This window comes from Lagopus muta, chromosome 6 (assembly GCF_023343835.1).
Source record: "Lagopus muta isolate bLagMut1 chromosome 6, bLagMut1 primary, whole genome shotgun sequence".
NCBI lineage: Eukaryota > Metazoa > Chordata > Aves > Galliformes > Phasianidae > Lagopus > Lagopus muta.
In genome coordinates this window covers 11,626,244-11,644,814 of record NC_064438.1, presented here as the reverse complement: position 1 = coordinate 11,644,814, position 18,571 = coordinate 11,626,244, and the positions used below count along the sequence as shown (strand labels likewise).

At 42.6% G+C, this 18,571-nt stretch overlaps 1 protein-coding gene across 6 annotated transcripts in view; it reads left to right on the top strand.

Moving 5' to 3' along the window:
* The window catches only part of PLEKHA7 (pleckstrin homology domain containing A7), a 171,479-nt gene that overhangs the window by 25,268 nt on the left and 127,640 nt on the right, over positions 1–18,571 (top strand). For 3 of the 6 annotated variants that reach the window (XM_048947778.1, XM_048947777.1, XM_048947776.1), the window contains exons 1-3: positions 7,391–7,517; positions 7,612–7,688; positions 7,783–7,840. The exons of 1 other annotated variant lie outside the window; for it this stretch is intronic. In XM_048947778.1, the coding sequence (XP_048803735.1) occupies positions 7,435–7,517; positions 7,612–7,688; positions 7,783–7,840 (218 nt within the window). In that variant the 5' untranslated portion in view covers positions 7,391–7,434. Of the gene's footprint in view, positions 1–7,390; positions 7,518–7,611; positions 7,689–7,782; positions 7,841–18,571 lie in introns of those variants that run through there. 2 more of the 6 variants (XM_048947779.1, XM_048947775.1) reach the window with 1 other exon arrangement.

Sequence of the window (18,571 nt, the reverse complement as noted above, 5' to 3'; positions counted from 1 at the left end):
TAAATCCAGATTACCCTGACCTAGGAAGATAGTGAGAAAGATGATGCTTTACAAAACAGTCTGTGGAAAAACTGCAGTGTTGAGCCAGAAACCTGAATGTATCATTTTGGAAACGGCTTTGCTTCTGTTCTTTTCCTAATCAGCTCATCTACTATTTAAATTCAATTTCAGAGGATTGCGTAATTAAAAAGCAGGATATAATTTATCATTTGCAAAGATTGCATCCATTATATATCTAAATAATAGAGGTTATTTATAGCAGTCTCATAACAAACTTACAGAGTTTTACCCATTAATCAATAACAATGGAAAGATGTCGAAGTACAAAACTGAATCAGGTATAACAATATTCCAATTGCCAGAATATAAATGGCTGAAATGCATAATTCTTTCTCCTTATTTCCATGGTAGGTTACTTCAGTGATTAAAAGGAAATCTATTTCAGGTGGGTTTTATTGAAAACAGTAACACATTTGTATGTATTCAAGAGCAATATGGAATAGTCTTAGTCCCTAAGCAAAGGGACTATCGAATAAAAAACAATAATTGGTTGAAAGATGATGCTGCAGTAAATGAAAAACGTTACTTTTCTTAATTTGTGTGAAATTAAGGAGTTAATGAAACATTTTTTTTTAACAAAATGAACCTATACTGCTTATTGATTTCCACATGCGTATTTTAAAAAGAGGGAATGAAAAGGTGTGACACACGTATAAATGCATGAAACTGCCAAATAGTGTTTTGCAGCCTCCTGACCTGTAAAGTAAGCTGAGGCACCAAGTCTATTTTGGTCTTTTCTGTGGAAGGCCACCCACATAGGCTCTAGAGGAATGAAGAATATGTGAAGGCTGAAAGAAGCATCTGTTCTTTAATACCTTGGCTCAGACAGGTAAGATTTAGGAGATCTTCCCAAGAGCTTGCAGAAAACTCATATTGCCTTTCTGTTTTAAAAGTTACCTGTGCAATTCTGAATTCTCAGAGACTGCAGCCCAGGTTTGTGCAATGTGAGCTGGGTCACCAGCGTCAGCACACATCCCTGCTGCTTCCGTATGTGAACAGATGTCTTCAGGCAGCGCAGCTCCACGCTGGGAGAATGTCCTCTCTCAAACCCTTGCAAATCTCCCAAATCCTCCTGGGGCTCCCTGGGGATCTGCATCCCAAAGCCTGAAGTGAAGAGCTGTTGCAGAGGTGGGTTGTGCATGTGCCCAGCAATGCAGGGACGCTCTATGCAGCCATCCTTCTCATCCCCATGCCAGGTGCTGTGGCCCTGAGAGCCACTCTGCCCCTGGGATATGGGAGCTTCAGCAGGCAGTGATACCAGCCTGAGTCCTGGGTGAGGCCTTTGGGCACTCCTGCCCTGAAACTGCTTTACTGCAGAGAGGGAAGATTATTAAGAGAACAGAATGACGAAGAGAGAACGGTGGAAATTATTTTTCCACCTGCAAGGCTGCTGTGGATGAATCTGTACCAGAAATTGAGGCAGAACTGGGATAGTGCCGTTTTTATCTATAGCAGATTTGCAGCTTACAGTGTTATTTTCTCCCTTTCTCTTCTGAGAAGACCATCTTTTCTCTTTAGTTTTGCTGTGTGTGATTGTTTATTCGTTTTCCTCCTTTTCTAGGTGAAAGAATGTTTTATTTCTGTCTCACCCTCTTTTGGGCAAGGGAGGAGATGTATGGAACCCTGCAGTATTTGGGGGCAGGGAAAAAATAGGAGAAATCTCTCTTGGATTTTATTTTTGTTTCATTTTTGTTTAAAATATGCTTTTCTGTTACTATAGCTACTGGCTGTGTCATGCTCACATACAGGTGCTTTATTTTATCACCTCATCTTTAGAAACAGATTGATCATTGTATCAAACCATCGAAGCTCAGGGGTAGAGGGGATACAGGTGCATAACAGGAGACTGGAACACCACAGACAGACCTGAGTCCAGCACAGGAAGAGAAAAGACAGATGCGGAGGATTGGCAAGAGGTCACGTTTTCTAGGCTTGTAATGGAAAGCTGGAAGAAATAGAAAAGAAGTCGGATATTGGGAAACCTGTGAAGAGGTATGTGCACTGTAAGAAAAATGAAGCTTGGACAGCCCTCAGTAATCTCCTGCTCCTGGAGCCAGAAGGTAACCAGAATCTTAGAATCTTTTGCAAAGGAGTCTTTGAAAATGGAACAGTGGGAAGAGATTGCTTTGCCTGGCAAAAGCTCAGTTTGAAAGAAGGCTGAAACCTCGGTGAGTTATGAGCCTGCTGAGAAAACAGCACCTCAGGAAAGGCTGGGCAAAAGACACTAAAATTGAATCCTGTCTGGTGTTTTGTGCAGATATTGCTATCGAGGGGACTCCAAGGAGGCATTTTGGGTGTTTTAATGCAGACAAGGAGGAGACTGGATAGTGAGCTCGTGCTCTTTACTTTAGAAAAAATGTCATAGCAAAGAGTACTGATGGTATGTGATGTTGTGCTGCCCCGGGTGCAGTAGCAATTGCAAAGATGGTAAATATGGTAATGACCGTAGCCAGAGGTGCTGGAAAAGGGTAATATCAGCCATCAGTGATTATGCAGAATAGTGGGCTTGAAGCTGGGAAAAATCTTTGGCTGAGATGTGCCACACATTGGAAGAAGGAGGGAGAACTGCTTGGTCATTGAGAAAACCTCAGTGAATTCGACAGCAGGATTCAAAACTGTAAGCTGTTAGTCTCAGAAGGTCACCTAGAGACATCTAACTTTGAGTTTGTCCCTTTTCTTACAAGAGCGTCTCCTCTTCCCACGCAAGTGCCTACGGCTGTGTGATGACACACTTGAGGTGTCTGCTTTGAAATGAACCAAACGCTGACAGTCGCAGATGTATAAATATTGAGCTGAGGGCTTCTCAGGGTTGCCAGACATACAGCATCCTTTGCCAAAAGAATATGAGAAAGACCCTCGACTCATCCTTATAAAAGCCTTGCTTACATTACTGTGAATGACTCTGTACTTTGGCATGCAATTGCTCTTCTGCATTCTTCATGCATTTTTCTCTTCTACAAATAAGTTGAACACTGAGCAGTCAGATCACTACAGTCACTGATGTTATTTTGGAACTATGTGTACGATGACAAAATTGTGACTGTTTCTTCTTTAGTTTAATTATTGATTACCAAATATATTTTGGTTCAAGAATTTCGGGCACGAGGTATGTGAATTATTGGGACTTTAGGAAATGAAATAGAGAGAAAATGAAGAGGAGAACTGATAAAAGTGTGTTAAATATAGTAATCATAAAAGCTGGTGTGACGGGAAATTGTAAATTGGCAGAGTCATTAGGAAATGTATTCATTCATTTTTGCTTTCAGATGCATTTTTGTGCATTTTAGGGGACAAGCTCAGCTTGGTTCCTGAAATATAAATCTTCTGAGCCATGGGATATTCAGGTAAGTGAGATAATTGGATATATTCAAACATTAGCATCTAAAAAGTAAATCAGCTGGATGTCTTTACAAATGAAGGAGACTTGTACAGGAAACACAAACAGGTAAAATTGTTTTGAAGACACCTCCTGGATTCCACAAAGGTGCTTTTAGCACAATTCTAAATACTAACAGTGCTTTGCAATAGAAAACCTTTTAACTGAGTACAATTACCATTTTTCTTAGTCCTTGGAGACTTCAGCACGTTTTGGAAGGAGAAGCGTGGATTTGTTATGCAGCACGAGCGTTGCCTTCTCAATGTCATTTTCCCATCTGTCTTGCTTGCAGCGTTACAGCCTCAGCTGATCCTCCTGTGCAGTCATCAGTCAGACCATGCAGCACAGTGATAGGGTGAGCCTGAATAATACTCTCGCACAGTATCTGCCATGCTCCATAATGTCCTCGGAGGAATTGTGCTTACAGTTTGAATTTGTTTATATTCTTTCCATTGCCCAGGAATATGAATAATTCTTTTTCCCATCGCTGGAATTCCCTCAATAATAGATTTGATATTGTTTAATCTTTCTATATGAGATATATTTCTCTCTTTTGGCTGACACTAGTCCCAGGGAAATTTAGGGAAACCTCTTAATCTACTGCAAGAGAATCAAGCTCTAAAAATCTTATTTTTTCTAAACTTACAGTCATAGGGGCTGGAAGGGACCCCTGGCAATCATGTAGTGCACAGGCAAATCTGTTATTGTACTATTTGGGGATTATTAGTGTTGTTACCTGAGATGATTTTTTCCCATTCCACTTTTGAAAGTTCAGTAGTGAAAACTGAAATTTCCTTAATTTGAATGAAAAACCATAGCTGTTCCTCAGTGAAATTCCTTTTTCAGTTGAAACAGCATTGCAGTTTTGGCAAAACAGCATCAGAGATTTTTCCTGGAAGACACATTTCCCTTAATTCTCTGAGATCTGTCATGTTTCCCTATTGTGTGATTAACATATACTTGTGCCCGTAAGACTGTGTTTTGATTTCTGGTCTCTTAAGCACTTGTCACTGCTGGATGGGTATCTCACTGCACAGTCTTGAAGAACAATTCAGTTGCACAACCTCTGAACGTAATGAGAAAAAGAATTGGGCAAATGGCTCCAAAATGGCCTTTGCAAATTAATCTGTCTCACTATGAAACTTTTTGTCATTTTAATTCTCAGCTGTGCTGAGCAGAGCTCACAAATCATGCTGAAAGGCACACTGCACATTTTACTACTATAGCTTAAGAGTTTTCTTAATCAAGATTTATTTATTCAGACTCACTGCTTTTCAAATGCTCCACCTTTGGCCTCTCACCTTTTATAGGTTGTGCTTGTCCTTTAAAAAAAGTCATTCCCAGTAGGCTTTTCTGTGTACTGGAGTTTCCCGTAACAGCAGCAGCTTTTGACCTCTGAGACCATCAAATTCAATTATATTCAATTCTCAGAAGAATGGGAAATAGATCATTAAAGTACACAGCAGCATGAAATCCAGCTGTGATTCTGTAACTTCCTAGACACTGGATATGATTGTGACTTAATCATGCTTTCAGATTTGTTGGTTGGAGATTCTTACATAGTGTTTCCAGTGTTATTTCCAGATTCCTATTGCATCTTTGGTTGAGAAGTTATAGGTTATGAAGGGTTGAAAAGAGCAGGGAAACATGTTGACCTGAATGGGGGCAGAGGGGAATAATGTAAAAGTGGGCAAGAACATAAACTAGATTGGGATATTGGCACTGAAAGGATGATCAATAAAGCTGGATTGTAAGGAAAAGGGCTGAAAAGAAAGAAATGAGATAGAAAGGATGCTTGTATTCTATTGTTTGATTTTATTCTGGAAATAGCAAGGTCTGCATACAGATTTTAGTGTATGTTTTAAAGTATGTCACTCTCGAGGCAGAAAAAAACTTAATGGAAGTTATATACACAAAACAGTGCTTCCTGGGATTGCAGACAGAGCAAGTAACTCTAGGAATGCATTCAGATAAAGCTGTCAAATGTGGGTTCAAACATGCAGTAATATTCAGGGACCTTAACAGATCTCTTTCAGTTACCCCATTATCAACAAAGGAAGCCTGGAAACTCTTAGCTTTTATTAGACCCTTCATTTGTTGAACAGCATATTTCACTTCTTTTAGCCAAGTTCCTGCTATTATGGCCTGGAACTCCAATTTAACCCCACATAGCTTATATCAGGTAGTGCCCCATGAGAGGAATGAATGAGATGCAACAGAAAATGAATGTGTCTGAGATCAGCCAGGGAGGACTAGAACCAGAGCTTGAGCGTTAGCTATATGCAGGGGGAAAAAAAATCAGAAGAATTTGGTAATCTTCTTACTGAATGATGCCTGGAGGTATTCTTGCTCCACTGCTCTAAATCACAAACCTGCCTCCCGATGATGAGGCCAGCAAAAGTTAGGTTGTAAATGCCTAAATTTAGATTACATTCTCATTTTGATCTTAAATTTATATTAGAACTCTCAAGTTTCTATAACACAACATGGCTTTTAAACACTATATCTGAAATTAGGAAATGTAAGTACCTGCAACATATGCCTACAATAATGCATCAACTCAAAATTTGGTTATATGGCAAGGATCATAAATTAAAACAGGGCAGTTTCTCATTTGATACAAGGGAAAGCGTTTTCACCACAAGAACATAGGAACAAGTTTCCAAGACAGGCTGCAGAATTTCTGTCTTCTGAGGTTTTCAGGTCCTGAGAAATTTGGTCTATAACCTGTGCTGACCCTGCAGAAGGTTCAGATCTTCCATTGTGAGAACTGAAGAAAATCAATGACACAGGAACCAAGTTCAAAGCAAACAAAAATATATACTTCAGGTAACATGAGCATTAGGAACACTTTGCCACACGCTATTTGGTGGTCTAGTGGCCAAAGCACGATGGAGTTACCAGCTAAATTTAAAGAGCTTATGCATGAGAGAGTGCTCCATGGCACTAAGTTCATCTTTCAAAGCAGGAGGCTCTGCTGGGCAGATTTAACATGTAACGACACTACTGAAACGTGTGTTTGTTTTACTCCTGTAGTTGCAAGAGAACCAAACTTACTGCGGGTACTTTGTTATGTGATAACTTGCTTCTCATCTCAGCATTGCCAGAGAGCCTCAAAAATGATAATGTTTCAAAGAAAAGCAGCACAGAAGTTTTGGGCTTACAAGTTTTGAATGAAATTCTGATGTAAGGCAAAGGGTTGGAAGGCTCCTTCATCGTGGAGGATAAACCAAACTGAATTGTTGGAAGAGGGAAATGTTGAGGATAAGCATCATGATGATGTAACATCAAGGTTGTTGTTCTGTCGAAGTTAGAAGCAGTTCTGCAGCTGTGGGACTCTGACAGACTTTCATAAAATCTCTTCCAAGGTAGAATTTGAGCCCACGCATCCTCACATGCAATCAAACCATTGTCTGGTGTGTATCCTGCATTGCGTCTCATAGTACTGCACATTCTGAACCACCTGGCCTAGAACCGTATTATCCTCTCCAGAAGTGGCTAAAGGGGCAGAGGATCCCATCCCATCCCATCCCATCCCATCCCATCCCATCCATGGCGGTGCCCGGTGTGCCGGCTGCATGACCGACAGGAGCTGCCGTTGTGCTGGAGAGCTGACAGCCTCCCCAAGGCTTTAAGCTCTTACGGCCTTTTCCCCCCTCGTGCTTTTCCATCGGCGGGCTGCATCCCGGGACGCAGCGCGAAGCCCACACCCGCCCTTCCCGTCCCGCCGCCTTCTGGCGAGCGCCGGGAGGCAGCGCGGGGCGGGACGCGCCGCAGCCACGGCCGCCCGCGGGGATGCCGCCTCTCCCGCCGGCGGACAAAGGACCGCTGCCGCCTCCGGCTCCCGGGCCCGCCGCCCGCCTCCTGAGGCCGAGAGGCGTCGCCCCCCGCCCGCTCCGGGGGTGGCGCTGCAGAGCAGAGCCGGGCACTGGGCGCCGAGCGCCGGCCGCCCGCACACCCCCTCCCCGGCCGGCCGGCCGGCCGCGCGCACGGCGAACATGGCGGCGGCGGCGGGGCGGGACGCGCTACCTGAGCACTGGTCCTACGGCGTCTGCAGGGACGGTCGCGTCTTCTTCATCGAGTAAGGGGGCGGCGGGAGAAGGGGCGGGGGGGTGGCCGCGCGCCCGCCCGCTTCCCGCCGCTAACAGGTGCGCGTTTCCGCCTCTCCCCCGCAGCGACCTGAGCCGCAGCACCACCTGGCTGCACCCGCGCACCGGGGAGCCCGTCAACTCGGGACACATGATCCGCTCCGGTGGGTGCCCGCGTCCCCCGCCCCCCTCCTCCCTCCACCGCCCCGAGGGTCGCGGGCCGCGCGCTCACCGCCCGTCCTGTCTCTGTCCCCGCAGACCTGCCCCGCGGCTGGGAGGAGGGCTTCTCGGAGGAGGGCGCCAGCTACTTCATCGAGTGAGTGCCGCGGCCCGGGGCTGCGGGCCGCCTCCGCGCGGAGGGGTGCGGGATGGGGAAAGTTGGGCGCGGGGCTGCGGCGGCTCCTTCAGCGCGCGCGGCCGGCAACAGGTTTCCCGCGGCCGCCTGCTCGGTTGCTTAGTCTTTTTTTTTTTTTTTTTTTTTTTCCCTCTCTCCCCCTATCTTCCTGGTAGTGATAAGCGCGGCTCGCGGCAGGTGGAGCGCTCCCCGGCCCCGCGCCGGCTGTGTGGACGCTGCGTGTGTGGGCGCGGGGAGGGCGGCGACGGCGGCATCGGTCCGGCCTGAGGGCGCCGCTTGTGTGAGGGGCGGCAGCGCGGGGCTCGGCGCCGTGTGAGCGCAAACTCAGCGCCCGGTGCGGCGGGAGCGGCGCGCGCGGCTGTGCGCCGATGTGGCTCGCGCTGAAGAGCCCCCCCGTGCCTGTATGGCTGACGCAGAGCCCCAGCTGCGCTTTGGTCCCAGCTGCTTTGTGTGGAAGGCTTTTTGTGTCCGACGGCCAGAAAACTTTTGGTTTCTGACCCGCCTCTGCACAATGTGTTGTCCTAACTGGTGTTAATAGTGTTTTTCAGCTTGAGGTGGAGTTGCTTCAGAAAATGAAGCGTTTATTACTGAAGGGAGTGCGTGTTTTACACAGCAGTCTGATAAACTTGGCCATTCTTTGAAGAACTTCTGTGAGAGAGCAACAGCAGTTTTGGTGCAGCCGAACATTTTCCTGTCCACTTCAGATTCACCTGACATAGCATCTTTTGCAGCAGTGATGCTTCTCTGCACACTGCTCCTCTCAGAGGCCCTGGAGCCACGTGGATTTTCTCTGCTTTCCTCTTTTTCCCATGAGCATGCTCAGCCCCTCTTTTGCTCACATGAAGTCCAGCGTCCTTAGGCAGGGATTTCCATAGCTCACTGCTCTGTTCATCGCTCCTGTGTTGCTCCCACGTGACGAGTTCTCAGCTTACAGAACAGAAAGGCTGCTGGTCCCTTAGTGCATGATTTCACATCTCGTCCTGTTCCGTTTAATAGCACTCCAGTTCACAGAAAGCATGAGCTCTTCATTAACTGCCTCTTTTCACTGGTGATAGTTTGCAGTTGGGTGTCATCCGCAGACATTTCATGAGCACGCACTCAGTTCTTGCTCCTTAATTACTAATTTATTGAATGGGGCTGGGAGGAATGCTGTGAGCCGCCTTTCTCTCTTGCCATAATTTCCACTTTAAATGTGAGCTGTTGTAGTCTCCTTTTTGATTTACTTCTTTCTCTCTCTTCTAGGTCTTATATTAGTTGTAATTTAATTAATTTTGTGTGGGACGTGGTGTCAAATATTTAAGTATGTTGGCCATCTCCACTTACATAACTTAATTTTTAGAATGGCAGCAATCAAAATGTTAGGCTGAGTGTTGGATGTGAGCTGTCTTTGAATTTTAAAAGTAATGTTTGATGTCTATTTACTTCCATGTCTTTATTCTTTTTGCCAGTACTGTGGGCAGTCCTGAAGAAGCATATAGTAAAACAAAAGTTGCTGAGCACTTCTCTGCAGTTTTTGAAACATGAAGTCAGTCATCTTTGTTGCAAAAGTGCTTTATGGACTTTTTGGCTTTCTGGCTTTAGAAACTTCTCTGCTTTCTGCATTAGAACTTGTTTGCCTTTTTGGGAAAGACACCTACACTGACAGCGTGTGTGAGTGCTGCCGATTGACTGATGCATCCTGATCTTTATTTTCTTTTGCTGCTTTAACTTTTAGGACTGTAGTTTGCACAAGGAAGTCATGTAAGAGGCTGCATTCTGGTTCTTCCCACTTCTGCACATCCAAATCTTTCTGAGTGATTTTCTCTGTACTGATTATTTTTCAAGTTTTCTTGATAGCAGCAAATCCTACTAGTGTAGTCCTGCCTTTTATCCTAGAACCACTAAATAAATGATGTAGAAACTGATCTTTTGGGGTCTCCACTTGGTGGTTTAGATAAAATCTCGCTTTTGCAGCTTATTTGCAACTTAGATAGCTTGCCCCAAGGAGAAGAATGGGGTAACTTTTGTATGGTTTTAAGTGTCTTTCCATGTATACAAAACCTCAGCATCTTTGTTACTGTTAATCAGAAAGAGGTGTTAACATCATTAGTTCGACTCAGATAGTACAGACATCAATTGTGAGAGATTGCAATGTGGTCATCTTTGCCTCTGAGCTGTGAGACCTGTATCATCCCCTGTGACATATTTTCTCTTTTCTTTGAGTGACAAAAATGTGTGGAAAACAAGTATTTCCTAACAAAAAGTGGTTGGTTGGCTTGGCTTGCCAGCCTTTCATCCATTTTAAGAGGAATGCTGATTTAGGATTGGTCAGAGGTTCAAATGTTTCTTTGCCTAACAGTATCGCAGGCATTTCACTTTCCGGCTTCAAGTGCCTATGATGGCTTGCACTACTCATTCACCTCTCTCCTGTTTTGTTTTCTCTGCTAATGCTTATGAAATACATTGAGTACCTTGGGCAAGTGCTTTGTGTTGGAGTCACTGCAGGTAGAATGTTGCTAAACATATACGGGATTGAATGAGCACTTGCAACACTTGCTGTGGTTTGCTTCAGGTTGCTGATAGGAGCTGGTAGGCTTGGCCAGCAGGCTTTCTGGGGAAGGAGAAAATGCCACATTAATACTGCATGTCACAAAGGTAGTATTGCATTCAAGTTGTAAAGTTAGGAATAGGCAAGCAGCTGTCAGCACTGAAATAGCTGAAGTTGACCTTTTGTTGATGGATTTCCAAAATCAGTTTTTCACAGGATAATATCTATTTTGGTCACTAGTTTGAGTAGCTCTTAAAACTCACAAAAGTGCCTTTTTTCCCCTCTCTTGTATATAGGAAAAAAGCATGGTATGTATTACTTGGATATAAATCTATGTCTGATTTAGTGGGTGGTAACCCTGTGTGTGGTAGGTGGGTTGGAACTGGATGATTTCGAGGTCTCTTCTAACACAGGCCATCCTATGAAATACCAAAAATGGGAAGAACACCGAAGTGGTGAGCAGCAAACTGAAATCTGTGTTTGTAGCTGGGATTCTGCTCTGTCAAACATATATGCAGATACCGTGCTGCTGAAAACCATGCAGGAGCTTGGATTTGCCAGCTGCTGCTGTAGGTGATCCCCAGCCATTTGCTCTGCTGTTAGGGACTCTGAGGATGGTTTCTGGCTAAATGGAAGGACTGCGTGCTCTAAAGTGTTCTGGAGAAACTTTTGGGGGAAGAAATGTGGTTCCACAGCAGTAGTCAAGGCTGTATTTTGGCTAGATGTCTGTGTGCAGCAGCCTGCAGGTTACGATTCGCTGCTGGAACAAAGCGTTGCCACTGCGGGGACTGGGCTTCATCGAAGTAATTCGTATGGGAGGTGTGAAATTAAGAGGTGGAAGAAAAATGCCGGAATTGGATTTTGTGTTAGGATAGGAGGGGAGAAAAGCCGTGCAATTCGGCAGCAGTACCGGGCGGTCTGTAGCGGCATCTGCTGGCTCACGGGTGCGAGGTGAGAGCCGGGGAGGAGCTGCCGGCCTGGGGCCAAGCCTGCCTGCCTGCCTTCTTGTCCTTGCCGGTCTATTAGCCAACACGTGGCCTATTTGGGCAGTGTGGAGAAGAGCTACATAAAGTAAGCTGTACTGTCTGTAGCGGTTTCTCCGTCTCTTGTTGCCCTTTGGATCTCCAGCTTGAGCACACGACTTTTTAAATTAATTTTGGGTGGTGAGCAAAACTGCACTGGGAATATTGGGCGTGCTGGGTAGGTACAGCAGCTGTGTTTCATTCAAGTTAGGGCAACACATACATCTCATCCTTGTCAATGGTTAAAATGAGAAATCACTCATTAAAAAGTCAAGTAAACGCTGATAGATTTGTACTCAGGCAGAGGTTGCTAAAAATTGCAGACAGCAAAAGAAATACTTGGAAGCTCTCAGAGAAGGGAGGGAGCGAGGTTGGTGCAGGGTGCCCTCTATAAGCAGGCTGGGAACTTTGCACAGGGAGAATACCACGTGTGGTTTGGTTCTGTGGTGTATGTGAAGAGGAGCATTGTGTGCATTCCCTGGTGGGGGGGGGGGGGGGTATGAGTGTATAGGGGGAGGTGCCAGTTTTTGTTTGTTTTTAAAGCGTGGCTGCACCAAAAGGTATTTAGCTTGGTTTGTCAGCCCCTGATTGCCTTTCTTCCAAAATACACATTTAGTTGTTGGGAAAACTGAACTTTGACTACCTGAGGAGGGAAGTAAGGGTAACACATTTAAAGCATAATTCCTATTAACTTCAGATGCTGTTTGAGTGTTGAGTGCTTCTGGTAAATAAAGGAACATTCTTTTGTTCTGTTTCGGGTTATACAACTGACTTATGTCTGTAGCTCAGAAATATGGGTAAAGCTTGGTTCCAGAGCTGCTGGTATCCACTTTGCACCTTTCTTTCAGTACACTTTCTTGTATCTTTAACATGAGTCAGTCAGAAAAACTTCAGCCATTTGTTCCTCATTCTCATTCCTTGCAGAGCAAGGTGTGCTTCTGCATTCTCTGAGATTGTGTGTGTGACCACATGTCTGAATCAGGTATATTGTAGTGGGGGGTTTCAGTGGTTCTGAAAGTCTTGCTATAATGTAAAGATGAGGAATATACGTAATTGTAATACAGGTATAGCCCTAGTTTTAAAAAATAGCTTTTTGAACCCTGTGTTACATTTTAGACTGCTTCTAGAAGCTTATGGTATGTCTGCCACATCAGGTGAGCAAACAGATAATCTATTCAACACTTAATTTGGTTTTGTTTATTGCAAATATATACATATATGTAATTTAAAATATTTGGTACAGCAAAATCTTGGTTTTAATAAGACATATTTTGCTGAAGGAAGTTGCTTCTTCAAGTCTGCCAGCAGGCATTGAACTCTCCAGCAGCTGGGCGTAGTTTAAAGGATTACTTATTTGCAGACAAATATCTCATATAAGATGTTTTTGTATTTTATGATGGAGAAAGTGAAGAAGTACATTTTCCAGATGAGCCTGGCAATACTAAACAGCCTTGTACTAAACAAGTGCTTCAGCAAAGGCAGAAGTGTGTGCTGTGAAGTACTTGGGTGCAGGCTTTTCTCCCTGCTTCTGTGCCCTGCGTTTCCCAATCCTTCTGTTTGCTATAGATGGATTATTCTAAAATGTGTTTTGATTTCTCGACTGATCAAAGTTGGCCATCATCTCAAATGTTTACACTTCTTTGCTACAGATGAAGTATGTTGCATTAGTATCGTACTGCTGCAACCTTGCAAGGAGCAATAATGCAGTGTCACATTTACTAATATCATATCTGATACTATCCAGTATGGCTGTTCGTTCAAATTTGCTGCTGAATCAAATTTAGTTTGACTTTGCCTCCTAGATGTGCTTCTTAAATTTTTTTATTGTTATGCCCTTGGCTTGGTTAACAATAAAGGATGGAGCTAAAACCTCATCCTGCTTGTAGCTTAATTGTCTTTTCCTGCAGTGTTATTAGACTATTTTAAAAAAGTCTGCTCTGAGGTACTGCTGTCCTTAGAAACAGAACTGATCTGAATGCAGATTGCTAATTAAAGAAGTTAAAATCCAAGAATAATCTGGTTAAGCTCCCAACCTTTTTTTTTTTTCTTTTCTTTTCTTTTCTTGATTGTGTGCCACGTATGCTTGGCAAGAACATCGCTGACTTGTCTGGACAGGTGGAAAAGTGTGCTATCAGTAGCAGGAACATGCATTTCTTCCTGGAGGTTTAAGCCCTTACGTTCCTTGTTGCTTATCTGTATTCTAAAGGTTCTATCTGTAGTTTAAAAAAAAAAAAAAAAAAAAAATCAGCAACAAAACCTCAACCAAATAGTTGTGAATGAGTTTTGGATACACTCAAATGAAGTATTGGAGTAATACTAAATTTAATTTACGATGCTATGTCAAGCATTATGATGGTTTGTATTCTCTTCCTGGAGGCCAAGCTAAGAACAGAGTATTGAGCTTTCTGTGAATAATGTCAGTACTGCAACATGCCAATGATTTTTCCAGGACCTTTTGTGGTGAAATATGACAAAGCAGCAAAGCTGCTCGTAGTTTTCTACTTCATTTCATCTGAAAAAATGTAGAGTTAATGGCTTTTTGCAAGTTGTGTATTTGTTTCAAAATGCCATATTTTCACAGCTGTTTTCAAATTAGCAAAATGGCGGAGCAGGAACTTTCATGTAAGTGGTGTTTCTCTGCCCCTTTTTCTGGGTGGAAGAATGACTCCTTTTCATTGACTTAAGATGTTGGTGTCAATGGAATGGAGAAGAACTGGAGGCACTGTTTGTTTATCAGCCACTGTAAATCAGAGGTCAAAAGGCCAATGGCAGGTGTCTGTTTCTTTGTTTTTTAATAGGTATGTTTAAAAGCTGATTTTTAGGCGTTTGAAATGTGCGTTCTGCAGATGAATCTCTGAGTTCAGTGCCTACTTTGGATCAAAGAGGAAGAAATTGGACTTAACAACATAGATCTGCTCGGAATGTTAGAGCATATCAGCAGACAGAACTGTACTAATGGGTGTGATTCACTGACTGGTAAAGCAGCATTAATCTCTTCAGTGTATTTTTCTGAAGATCAGGCATCATTACACCAGCTGTTTGCACGGGAGTTTAGACAGCAAGCAGTTGTTCCACAGAGGATGCATTGGTTCAAAACCACGTTGAATTGCCTGGACTGAATTAAAATTAACTGCAGTTAACTGCAAAGTAACGAAAGCCCCTCTTTCTTAGATGACAGCTATCATCAGCTAGTTGTTGTTTATTGTTGCTGTCTCAGGATATCAGCTCTTATAAATGTAACTGGTTTTATTTATTTATTTTTAACTGGTACTTCACATACTCTTAAAGTAGTTATTTACATTGTAAAAAGAGGTTCTATTGCTGACACACCGTTTCTTAAGTGAGATTTTTTCTGCTTGTTTTCCATTTAAGACAATGGTTTTGTCAAGTGACTGGGAGCAATGTCTTTATTTCCTTCCTCGCACGTCTTTGGAAGATGCTGTTCTTCAAGTGCTACTTCTGTGCTTTTCTTTTCTAGCGCAGGCATACTTGAATACCTGAAATATTTTCAGAGAGCGATAAGATTTATTCCTTCAGTGCCTGTGTGCCTTGGCTCAGTATTCAGTTGTGAATAGTCTCAGCCCCTTCCTTTTGCTCATGGAATTACTCATGCAGTGAGTCACAGCTGAAGCTCATTTACAAAAAACAAGCCCACAAACAGAAAACTCACAGTAACTTTTTAACTTCTCAGATGTGAAGTCACTGTATAAAACTATTAAAAAAAAAAAATAGATTACAGACACCAAGTTAGGCTCTGGTGTATTTGTTTTTATTCATTTTTCATTGTATTTAGCCCTTCCAGTTGAAATGCAACGTGATAAATCTTAATTTCATCAGGTGCTAGTATCAGAGTAACAGATGTTCCTCAGTGTCAGTGGCTGTTTATTACTTTCTCTTAAAACTGTCTCGTTTGGGAAGCTGGGTGTCTACAGCTCCAGCAAAGCCTTTCTGCAGAGTTGCATTTCTGTATCCTGGAGAATACTGAGTTGTCTGAGAAAGTATTGGAACCACAGAATGGGGGTAAGAAGACTGAATTACCGAGGGGTATGACAGTGCTGTTTGACAGTGAAGGAAAACAGCAGTCACTTTTTTTATTTCCTGTATATTTCCATGGGTGGCATTTTCTTCAGTATGTGATTATTTGGCATAAAATTCAGATTTTGCTGATGGATTCTTATTGCAGTTGAATGTCAGTGGTGATACCCACTATCTGTTGGGGGGGAGCTGTCATACTGATGCAGGGGAGTCCTTGCCAAGAGGTTTACAAATCATACTAAGTTTTGTATTGTGGTGGTAGCTTCCCTTTCTGCTAAGTGTGAAGTGCTGCAAGTGTTAGTGGCTTTGGGGATGCAGAGAATGTGTGATGAGCAGCATGCGCTTCCTGCATCGCTGTGGTTGGAAGACAGCTGAGCTGTGGATGCAGAGGTTAGTTAAAGCACTGCCTGAAATCATTTACAAAGAAACAGCCACAGATTGTGTTCTTAAGTCATGTCTAGAATGAGGCTACAAGGATTTTTGAATTATTGATGTACAGAAGAGAGTTCTATCTGTGTAGGAAAATGTGACTTAAATTCGTTTAGGCTGTCTGGCAGCTATTTCCAGAGTGGCTTCTGTAACCATGATGAGGTATGTTATGCTTTTTGTGTGGGAATAGGAAGTTATTTTTACAAATAATGGCCTGCAAGTGAATATTTGTTTGCTTCCTGTAGAAACAAAATGTCAGACATTTTATTCTCGATGAATTTTTAAAGATTTGCATGATAAGAAGCGCAATCAGGAGGTCTGCTAATGAGCTGAGTAAACTGATGGTCCAAATGTAGGTAGTGCAGTTGGTTTAGGAATGAAGTTCAACACAGACAGTTCTTGTCTATTTGTAGAATGTAAATGGTGAATTAACCTTTCCTCCTTTCATCTCACCTTTAGCTCTGTAACTGATAATGAACACGTTTCCACCTGTTGTCAGGTCTGCCTAATGGTTTGGGGTGAAACTGATTTAGAGAAACTGACTGCAGAGAATGCTGCTCTTGGTGAATTTCAGCATCCTGTTAAGACATGTAAGTGAAGAGGTAAATGGAGCATGGTTCTGTGTTGGATTAATTGAACAAAATTATGTAGTATTCTCCTAAAAGTATTCTGGTTCTGCAGTCGCATAGAAATCTGTTTGCTGCAAAGATTAGAAATTGTACTTCTATTGTACTACTCACTTTTGGGTTTTATTCATTCAGCTCAGCTGCCTCCTTGCCAATTAACTCAATATTCCATTACATTTGGTTGCTAAAGCTTGCGGGGAGAACACTAAATTACAATATGAGGCTTGTCTTCTGGGGATGTGAGCACAGCTATGAAGGTATGGCTTCTGAGTGCTACCATCTCCAAAAAGTGCCCATATGAAGAATTAGAGTGGAACAGCAGTGTTAGTGGAGCCCATATGATTACAGCTGATTAGAAGGTAGTATGCTTGCTGTTCCATAGGGTCCTGGCTTTCCTTAGGTTCAGCTGTGCTCATCAGATACAAAATAAATGGTTAGGAAACATCCAGTCCTGCCTTGTAGGGATGGATGTGTGTAAGAGCAACCAGCCTTCCTGCAAGCTTTTATCTACCTGTAGGGTAGACACAAACAATTTCTGTCTAAAAATCAAATAAATTACTTTTTGTATCAAGTGGAGATGGTAGAATGTAGCATTAGTCAGAACTGCCATCTTCATGAGCAAAACTACTTCTGTCTGTGAAATTTACCCAGCTTGACAGTTGAAATAGTTTCACTTACATGGACTCATTTGTGTCAAATAAGAAATCCTTCAGTGGGCATTTTGTGCTAGATCTGTGTTTCCAGAAATGGATTTGGTGATCTGGAATAGAGGTCTGAAATCAATTTTGTTGATCCACAGAAAACTTGTGGATCCCAGTTGAATTTCATTTGTGAATTGAGCTAAAATAAAATGTGTCTTATCAGCAGGTGAAGAAATAGATTTTTAATTGTTGCGATGGATTTTTTTTTTTCTTTTTAATAAGTGCTTCAGATCATTGTAAATAGTAAATCTTGATGTGTTACGTTCCAATTTTGGGCTGATTTTGGGCTTCTGTTCCTACCTGGTCATAAATACCTGGTCATAAATAAGAAAAAGGCACTTAAGTGTTTTCCTGTAGTTCTTCTGAGCTTCTGACATAGCTGAATAAGAAAAGGAAATCTTTTCACTGTGCCTGCCCGGAAACTAAAGCACTGAACAAACTTTGGAAAGTAGTTCAGAGGTACAAGAATTACCTATTCCCCATATGTTATGGGCAAGTTAACTTGTTAAAATGTGGTTTCTGATACTGTACGATAGATTTATATAGGAGAAATTTGTGCAGGATTGCACATGAACTCCTAAAAGCATGCCATTGCATTTCATTTGCTATAAAGGGGGAAAAAACCCACCAACAACTAACCACAAAGCCCAGAATTTTAAATACGTAAGAAAACTGTAAAGTTTTGTGTTTCATTTTTTTTTTCCCCCATGTAGGACAGCAAATGCATTTATAGTGGCTACCATTCTTTAAGGGAGATGGAAATCTGGTAAGATTAAAACAGAGAAATGATACCCACTACCCAATCAGTTGATGTTTAGATGCTTTCAAATGAGTCTATGTTAAAATGCATTTATAATGATGCAGGTACCACCTCCTCCTCCAAAAAGAAAAGCACTAAAAATTCTTCAAAAATCTCAAGCAGCACAAAGTGTGAGGGTTTGTATAGTAGGAGCTTTTCTTCCTGTCTCATACTTGGTAAATCCTCTCAGAAGTCAGCACTTGCCATCTTCTTAGAACAGCACTACCAAACGTGCTGCCCACTGAGACAGATGGCTGTAAGGGAAATAGCTCTGCTTCGGATATTTTTCTGGATGCTGAGAAAAAGAGGTTGTGTCTTAATCAAAAGCTTTGAAAAAATAGGAGCAGTTCTAAGTCTTTCTTGATATTTTTGCTGTTTCAGCTGTTGAAAGGTCAGAGAGATTTGCAGTAAGCTTTTTAGTTGTAGATGTCCTGTTAATTTTCCTTTGTTTTTTTTTGATGTCTGGACCTTTAACACTGACTGGGGTAAAGACTCTTATCACTGACTGGATAACTCAGACTCTGGTAACTCTTATGGTGAAGCTTTTTATGGA